Below are 9,562 nucleotides of genomic sequence, written 5' to 3' on the forward strand. Positions count from 1 at the left end.
AAAAAAAATCACCTTAGGTATAATGTGTAATTTATTTGGGAGCCCCTGTAACTCAGGAGATTACAGCGAGGGGAAAGCAGTTATTTCATTAGCTACGTGTATGACAAGAATTTGGTTTTTGATTATCTGGCCTCTACACTTCTAATGTCCTTCAGAGGTTCTCCTGAATCACGATTGGTCCTGTGTTGGAAAGTGGAGGGTGGAGCACAGGAGTGGTGAAGTCTTTTCTAGGTGGCACAAGAAGTGCAAGGCAGCAAGGCTGGAATCCATATTTTATTTTAATTCACACATTTCTTCCCAATATGTCCAAGCACTGGAGTAATCAGTCGCCCTCATATGACCTGCATTTGCTTCTTCTGATCTGTCTCTTTTTGCTCGTAGCTGTGATGATCTAGTTTTTTCCCATGTGGGTCATTAAAGTCTAATTACAGATTTCATAAAATTCAATCCGTCAGATTAAGCAAAATTTGTGGTGTTAAAAATACCTTGCCAATGTTTCTAATCACCTCTCAACATACTATGTGCAAAGTTTTATGATGATTGGAAATTTCTAAAGTCCAATAATGTCCATAATGTCATAATATCCAATTTCTGTAATGAAGCAAGATTTTTTTTTCATCAGTTTCTCTCCTGAGCCCTACTGAGCAATATTTATTTATTTATTTATTTTTTCTTAAATGCTGTACAGTTGGAAAAACATATGGAATGGGTTAGGGTACTCATGTTTTGTTTTGTTTTTGTTTGTTTGTTTTTTTAATAGATGTTGCCGATTACCAGTATTTTATGCTGATATTCATTATCTTTAAATTTGAAAATGACCATAAAAAAGAAACTATCACTTAAGTAACTCTTACAATGAAATGTTTGAACAAAGGCAGTGATTTAGGATTCTGTTTGATTCTTACGTCAGAGGACTTTAATGGCATTGACAAATATTTGCTTATCATCCATCGTTGCATCAGTGCAAATTTACATTGCAAAGAGTCAGGCAGATATTGTACACACTCTCCTTTTCACACATACTCTTTTATTAAAACAACTTTTGTATCTAGATAATTTATTTGTCCTATCACGTTATATTTTCCTTTGTGGGTATTCGCCAAGTGGAGGGTAGGGCACATGAAATATCCAGAGCACTCATTTAAACACTAACTCATATACCTGACAACTCGAATTTAGGTGCTTATGAAAGCTTCTCATGAAAATATTTGGCAAACCAGTGAATAATATGTCATAAGACCTCTGAAAGTCTTCCCACCACCACCATGTTGTGTTCCTCAATCAAATTTGGAAAATAAAAGCTGTTTTTTTTCCTTTATAATTCATGTGAACAGGTCCTCTTGCCTTGTTGGTGTTCTCGACTTCGGCCTGTTTTGTGTCGTTCTGGGGCTCAAACATCACCTCAGTTTCTTCCACTGTGACGGCGACGATATCTGCACTAAACTGTGTGCCACTGTGGTTCAGCTGCTTCATTAGGACATCTGGCATTTTTTTTTTTTTTTTTACCTTTTCAATGACAGAGTGGGCCTTCTCATCACAGATGGAGCTCGTAAAGGTGGCATGATGGTGCATGGTGGTCAGGGAGGGGGACAGCTGGTTCATAATGGCCTTGGCTGAAGAAAACAGAAGAAATCAGAGGCTTTAGGCATTAACATGACACTTGACCAGAAATCATGAGACGTTTTATTTTGGTGTGAGCCTGAAGCAGAAAGCCGTTCTTACCTGTGAGAGGTAATATTGCTCCTCACAGCAGATCTACACAGTTTGATGTTACATCAGTGAACAGAATAATGGCTTTGAGGGAAATTAGACACAACAATATCCCTTAACAGACTCTTATGCTGCATTTGAACTACATTTCAGCTGAAAATCTTTAAAATGTAACTGCAATGAAAGTCAAAGAGATCGAGTACCCTGGTGGGCCGGTAGATGGCCCTTCCTCCTCCTCCTTCACAGCACTGCAACACAGCTGATACTTGAGGCACAAATGACCCAAATCCTGTGTGTTTTCATGGGACATAGAATGTTACTGAGTCATTGGCAGTATAATATAATGAGAGAGACTGCTCAAGGATTTGCCAAAGCACAGGGATACATTTATTATTATTATTATTATTGTTTTACAAGGAATCAAATTTATTTTACAGTTTATCAGAATACTGTAGTTATATTCAGTGCAGTTAGCTGCTTCGTAGTTTCAGTACCATACGAGGTTTTCCTCTTCAGGAGTGCTGACAAGACAGGAAAATGGCTGACATGTCATTTCATAATTACAACAGTATCCCTTGTGTAGTGGGGCTCATTTTAAAGTGTGAAAGTCAGTATCCTGATGAGAGTTGGTGTAGTATTATGCTGAAAAAAAAAGCACCTGCAGTTGATCTAACACCGTGATTATATCAGTATCATCCTCTGTCATGTCAGGCTGGTTCAGTGCATTTCAGTGGTTATTTGGTGCTGAAGTGTTCATTTATTTATTTAGATGTACCCACTTTCTATTAATCTGCCACACCTACATTTATTTCAGTTTCAGCAGATGTTATTCTGTAACTGAGCATATGTTGTCATCATTTGATGTATACTTGTTTATTTTTTATTTTTATTTACCTTTATTTAACCAGATAAGCTTGTTGAGATAAAGAATCTCTTTTACAAAAGCGACCTGGCCAAGAGGCAGCTGAATTACAAAGTTACAATCATTCAGACAAAGTCATACACACAGGTAGAAATCAGGTAAAATCAGATCAGTTATCATGGTTTAAAAGCAGTAGCAGTCCCGTATGTTTAATCCTGCCTTTGTGGTCACCTGGCCAGGTAAAAGTCTCAAAGAGATCTTTATCTGGTTAAATAAAGGTTAAATAATGTTGTTTGTTTCAATCTTGTACTTTTCTGTTTGCGCGCTTGTTAAAGTCTTCTTGTCTGGAGCATATGAGGGCTCCCGTTTAGTTTTTGAATGAAGCAAGACAAAATGATTTAAATTTCACCTGTTTTAGGCTGTGTGAGAATTAGCACCATAAATCCACCAAGCATTTAAATGTAGTACATTTAAAATCCATTATCTGAGAAAGTAAAAAGCGTGGTGACTCTGAAAGAGGATTCCTTATCTCTAAAAATGCAGCACTTGCAAATACAGCTCTGTCAACTGTATCTGGGTTAAACCCTGACCAGACAGTTGAATGACCGCTAGTGCAACTCTAGACTCAAGTCCAGTTTGGTTGGCTGCTCACTGGTTGGTTAGATGATGACAAAAATTGACGCAGGACATTATTGATGCCCTGTAATTGTTGGGAATATGCTCTTGATGAAAAGAAACAAACAGATATCAGCTACACTGAGAAACAAATGTTTTATTCCAGCAATTACAAACCATAACAAAACAAAAATAAATTCTTAATGAACACAATATTCAAAGTATTAGTCATTCATCATAGAGAATTGTGCCTACTGTTCCTACTCTATGGAAAAATACTGTACAGAACACTGCTATAATAAACTTTACAGAGGAAACAAATGTATGTTTTCAACCTGCTGCTTTAATGCGATTCAGCTCAGTTCACAGCAACAGGTTTTTGATAAATACTGATGAATGGATCCTCAGTGCCTGTCACTCTAATCACCACCAGTTTGTCAGCTTGGCAGCGGTGACAAATTGCCATAATACTGCAGAAAATTGATGGATCCTTCTTGAGTGAGTGCGTGCTTCATTTCCTCGTATCTGCGGACATTAATTCAGGTGGAAAGCGTGGGTGTGATCTAAATGAGATATTCGAAGAGATTGATTTCAAGCCCTGCAGAAACTTGAGCTTCAGTGGGTAAAGTTTTATGGTAGAACACCATAGAGAGATGAGATCGCTACATCAGACCCATCAGAGGTTAGGGTTGTAACCTCAGAGTGTGGGATTGGTGACCTTGCCCAGCATGAGGATGGCATTAGAGTTTCCTTCTGTGACAGAGAAGAAGAAAGGTCGGTTGATGGTCAGCTTCAGAGGCACGCCTGCTTCCTCGGTCTTGTCCTGAGGCTCTGCCCCCTCCTCGGACATCTCAAACAACACCTTGTTGAAGGCCTGAGAGGACACAGGGTTACACACAGACACAGAGTTAGTGACACACTTACACAGCGATAGATTTCTATAATCTGACAGGACGACCATCTAATGTATGTCACCTTATCTATAGTGAAGGGTTCAGTGGTGCTTAGCCGGGCGAACTCAGCCTGAGAGCCCAGCAGTTTGCTCTCTAATTCTGTATTCATGTCGCTCAGCAGGCTGTGCAGATCGGTCAGAGATGACATGGAGAACTTGGGCAGAGACAGCTCCAGCAGACTGGGTGGATGGACAGAGGGAGAACACAGCTTTTACTTTTTTTTTTTTTCCAAAAAAGTGGTTAATCTGACATGGGATTGGATCTGACCTCCACTTCTCCCCCCAAAATCCATAGCTGCTAGCATATAGTCCACACTGAAACAATAACCCTCTATTGATTGACTGGCTCAGAGGCTGATAGACACTTCCTGACTTAGGTCTTTTTACTTGGAGCAAATAAACTGGCACATGTATCTACACAGTGACAGAGAAGCACTTAACCAGACAAATGGGATTGAATTTCACAGCTTTGACTTCTAGGCTTGGGAAAAAAAAAAAAAAATGATGAAACTGATGCTGATGATACATGTCATGGAGTCATGTCATGGAGGTTTGCTTCTCAAGCTGATGGATCGAAGTATCTCTGAATATTAATCCAAAATATAAATTTCCTAATTATATAAGTCTCATCTGAAAAGTTGAACTTAGACAAGGCAAAACATTGAATATTAAAATAGGCTATTAAAGATGGAACTTTTACAAATTATCTTAAAGATATTGATCATGGAAATGTTGCTGTAAATCAGGGAAAAGTCATGGAATTGATGGATTTCAGGAATGGACACACAAGAAGACACCGACAAGTTAAATGTGACAAGAGACAGGAGATTCTGCAGATTACCAGCCCCTCAACTTTGTATATTGTGCCAGCAGTCGGTGCAGGTTCCACTGGGGTCTAGGTTTAAGGTTTTGAAGTTTTGAATCGTCAGGAGACTCACCCTTCCTTGAGGTTCTTGTGCCACTCAGAGATGATGTCGCTACGAAGATGGGTCTCGATGTTGTGGAGGCTGGCTCCTTCATGAGGCAGGACCAGCAACATGTAGGACCGCTTACTCAGAGGCAGCTTCACAACTGTGCACTGCCGCATCTTCATGGTAACATCATACAAAAACACTCATTACTAATGAGTCCAGTTCTTAAATAAGAGAGGGGTCACAGGGTAATAGAGGAGCTGAGAGTGAGGAAAGTTCAACCACTTCGCACAAAATGATACAACAAAACAGCAAACAATATAAATGCACCAGGCAATGATTTACCTTGTCGTTCAGGTAGTGGTACTGGCCCGTATGGGTCATCAGCGGAGCCATCACTGTGGTCGTTTCATTCACATGAAACTCCTGCAGGGACGTTCTCTCTGGTTGGAAGGCTGTCTTCCAGTTACCTGAGTAAACACAGCCAGTAATCGTCAACCTCAGGTAAGATCGTATGAGTTCGCAGTACTTTTGGCATTGCGGATGGTAGCATTTTTGTTTTTCATAGCATCTAGATTTCTCCAATGCTATGATAAACTGCATTCCGTAACTGCACAAAGTCAAATCCCCTCAGGTTTGACTGGTACTTTTAGCAAGTGCAAAACATTAATATTAACTGGAATCCAGATCTGAGAGATGCTATCCATCCCAAAATTAAACTTTGGTGCCTGGTGTGCTGGTTAGTCTTGGTCAAAGACATTCATCCACATGATATTGATTTGTTTGCATTATATGGTTGAGCTCTGAAGATCTAAAGTAGGTTTAGACTTTAGATCATCATTCTAGATATGTGTACAATAATAATAATAATAATAATAACACCGATAACTTTATTAATATAGGACCTTTCTGATTCAATATTTCCAAACTATCTCATCAAAAAATAAAAAATACACATAATAAAATGGCATGGCATTAAAAAAAAGTCATTTAAAAGAATTTAACAGGTAAGTTTAAGTAAATTAAAATGTCAGTAAAATGTAATAATTACATATGATGTGATGTGTGAATTAGCTTAGCAGTGGTATACAGAAAAGGCAGGCAAAGAGACAGACCTTTGAAATTAAAGGAACTGATGAACAGAAGGTTGCTGCCGGAGCTCAGATCTTTGAAGACGCTCTTCACCTTCCCGCCTGACGTCTTCTCCACAAAGCTGTTCACCAGCTCCCCGGCCTCCTCAGGTTTGGAGAAGTCCACACCGCGGATGAACGACGAGTCTGAGAAATCCTTTGTGCCTTGAATAAAATCCTCCGATAAATGGGCGTCCTGGCGAGTGAAGGCCCAGACCTGGGTGGTTATCTCGTCTTTGGGGCCATCATCCACCAGAGAGTTGATGTTTTGCAGGGTCTTCAGTACTTTGTGCCCGTCGACTAATGACACGCAGTCCTCTTGATCAGTTTCTCTGCCCAGGCCCAGGATTTCCTGGGAGAGAAAAGGTTGGGTTGGCATAAAAAGTTCATGGCTTCATAGTCAGTCATGGTCTCAACTGTTGGAGAGCATCTTTCGATTTATCACTCATTCATTGTTAATAACCATTAGGTTAAAGTCTAATGCATGTGCTTTAGGGCTATATGATATTGTAATAAGAGACTGGATATAGTCCAGGATTTTGGATTTTGTTTTTGTTAAGTGTTTCTTAGTGTTCATTTCTGGATTTATTCAATAATTCCAGCTGTTCTATTTTCCTCCACCTACCCCTTCATCATATCTACACCACTAACGATTGTGTATCAAAAATCTCCTGTGTGTAAACATCTACACAATATCATCACAGTATCAATATTGAGGTATTCCAGCCCGAATATGCATAACCCAAAACCTTGACATTTCTCTGATGGGTACTGACTCATTATATATCATTGTAGTGTTTTCTCTCATTGTGCACCTTAAGAATTGCTGACAACAAATCAAAAGCAAGAACCTGGTATGAGCCCGCAATCTTCTTGGAGGCGCCCAGGTAGAAAGTGACGAGAGAGCCGTAGGTGTTGGCAGGAGAGAGGAGGATGTTGGCACCTTGATGCTTGCTGCTGTGTGCCTGGTACATCCTCAGGCCCAGAGAGTTCAAGAGTTCTGCCAGAACGGCCGTTCTCTGGGTGATGTTCTGCCCATCCTGGCCTGACGTGTCCCTGCTGTCCGGCGTTAGGACTTCGATATCAAGGGATGCCACAGGAAGCGTCTGAAGAGGCTTGGTAGTCTGGGTCTGCAGAGTCTCACAGCTGACATTTTCACCGGCAAAGAGATAGAAGGGATGAACGTACACACGATTGGCTTGGCTTCCTGAGAGGCAGCAGTAAAGTAGGAGGAGGAGAGGAGGGGACCAGAGTCTCTGCATTTTGGCTTCCTTGACAGTCAAATCACCTCACAGTAAATTCTTCTGTGGGAGAGATGAGCATGATTAGTTTGAGATGAACAAGCTTGGTTACATCAACCCATCAAATTAATTTTTACATTGCCTCCTGTCTCCTGGGGTCTTAAGCATGGGGACCATAAGGGGGGGTGCTGTGAATAGTACATCACTAGAAATCTGGCTGGATCTGGTTTTCCTTCTCTGACAGGATTGGCTGGCAGAGACATTAGGCACAGAGCGGCATGTCAATGATTGATTCATTGCTCTTTGTGTGTCCTCTCTCCTGGTGGTCAGTGAATGAAAGCAGGCATTACCCTCTGCAGTAGAGGTCACGTAGTTAATGAAGAGCGTTGGTGTGTTTGTGTGCAGAAAAACACTAAAATAAAGTCGATGTTTTATTTGGCTATTGCTCATCGTTTATTTGGATCCTCATTAGCTGTTGTGTAAGAAGCCTTCAGTTTAGGATGAGGACTTATGCAATAAAAAAAAAACAAAAAAAAAAACAAAAACAAATTCGCCTGTCACAAAACTGTTTACAGCGGTTGTGGTTTACTAATTGCTTTATAAATGAATGAATGAATAATAAAATAACATAAAATAAAATCAACCCTCCCAAATGGGTAGCCCAGCAAAAATATATATTCTGAAGGTCTGATCCTACTTTTGGATCCTGTGCATGTTTCTTCACTACACCCTCCAATTTCTACCAATTTAGTGATTTTTGATAAAAGCTATAGTTTTATCAAATTACTGATAAAAAGTTTTGTTTTTCTGAGTATTATTCAAGACTGTTATGAGTTTTTCTTTTAGATTTTTAACTGGTGATGCTAATTTTGTTGCTCACCTGGTAGGGCAGGTGGAAATGCACTGAAGTAGCACTACTATTATCACTTGATTACTGTCACACTCACAGAAGAACCCATCTGAATGGAGTGACATAGATATCCAAGAAAAAGCATTATGCGAATAAATCTTCTTACATAAAAGTAGGACTTTATCCTTTGAACGTGAACAAGCAGTGGAGTGGACTGATGGACTCGTGGGGGAGATGTGAGCAAACACTGGAATCTCCTCTGTTTGGACATGTACCACAGGACATGGCCTTGGGTCCTGATCAATGAAGCCTGTACACTCAGACGCTCTTAAACCTGTACTGATGACTCGATCACAGAGGTAAAAACAAAAACATGGCTGATTCACCATCAACCTCACTGATCACAGTCGGGGCAAAGATAGCAGGTCCACTCAGTCACTGTTTCACACAGTCTACATGCTTTTCTTCCAAACTCCAGACTTTGGACTGCATTTGTGACCATACTGATCTTTAATAATAATAATAATCTTTTTTTGTTTTGTTTTGTTTTAAAGAGAATATGTTGTGTTAACCTGGCAGCTTCAAAAGAAAGTCACACTCAGAGTTTTCAGCAGACAATCCTGAATTTCTACTAAAATTGTTGCCAGGGTCTCTCTCAGACACAATCCACTGAAAGTGCTTCACTGTACAGTAATTTTCACATATTTAGACCATTTCTTTATAGATATACAAGATAAAATGATTGACAGACACATTAAAGGCAGCACTCTACTTCCTTCAAGTCTTTGTGATGAGCTTAAATCACAGCATTGCACTATCTATAGATAATTATGAGATCAAACTCAGAGTTTCTCTTACCATGTGCTGCTGCTGCTGCTGCTGAGTGAGGTGGAGAGTGAGCGCCCCACTGCTCTGCTCCCCTGCTTTAACCCAGCCAGCCTGCCTCAGCTCTCCCATTTTGGTTACTGATTAACCAGTGTAGCATTGAGTCAGGGGCTCTGCTGCCATGACTCACCACCAGCTTTGTACTGATGTGCTGCTATTAGATAAATAGGTCAGACAGAAAGAGGAGAGAGAGACCACCCAACGTCCTTCATCCAGCTACGTGCCGACTAGGAGAATGACGCAGGCATATCCTGAAAGAGGGAGGCGGGGGGCATGGGGAAAAAAAGACAGCTTCAGTTTCACAATGCAGGAGTGAGAAGTGGTGGGGAAGCCAGGCTTGTTTGTGTTTTTCATCCTGAGTTTGCGAAACGTCACCATGTAGCAGTAATGTTTGTGTGTCAAGAAG

General features: G+C 40.4%; 1 protein-coding gene across 1 annotated transcript; it reads right to left on the minus strand.

The window, feature by feature from the left end:
* Positions 1-3,356: 3,356 nt before the first annotated feature.
* agt (angiotensinogen) lies at positions 3,357-9,296 on the minus strand. The gene is made up of 7 exons (XM_030070691.1): positions 9,130-9,296; positions 7,032-7,484; positions 6,166-6,532; positions 5,396-5,520; positions 5,078-5,226; positions 4,163-4,319; positions 3,357-4,061 (listed from the first exon to the last, which is right to left on the minus strand). The coding sequence occupies exons 2-7, from the start codon at positions 7,440-7,442 to the stop codon at positions 3,885-3,887; spliced, it is 1,386 nt and encodes a 461-aa protein (XP_029926551.1). The 5' UTR covers positions 7,443-7,484; positions 9,130-9,296; the 3' UTR covers positions 3,357-3,884.
* Between the last annotated feature and the right edge of the window lie 266 nt (positions 9,297-9,562).

This window comes from Myripristis murdjan, chromosome 15 (genome assembly GCF_902150065.1).
Source record: "Myripristis murdjan chromosome 15, fMyrMur1.1, whole genome shotgun sequence".
Lineage (NCBI taxonomy): Eukaryota > Metazoa > Chordata > Actinopteri > Holocentriformes > Holocentridae > Myripristis > Myripristis murdjan.

What these genes read in the sequence shown, in the direction of transcription:
- agt (XM_030070691.1), bottom strand. Translation starts at nt 7,442, where the DNA reads ATGCAGAGACTCTGGTCCCCTCCTCTCCTCCTCCTACTTTACTGCTGC. An exon ending in CAGTTCCTTTAATTTCAAAG is followed by an intron (nt 5,521 to 6,165) that starts GTCTGTCTCTTT and finishes GTGTTTACTCAG; the next exon opens with GTAACTGGAAGACAGCCTTC. An exon ending in ACCACTACCTGAACGACAAG is followed by an intron (nt 5,227 to 5,395) that starts GTAAATCATTGC and finishes GTTACCATGAAG; the next exon opens with ATGCGGCAGTGCACAGTTGT.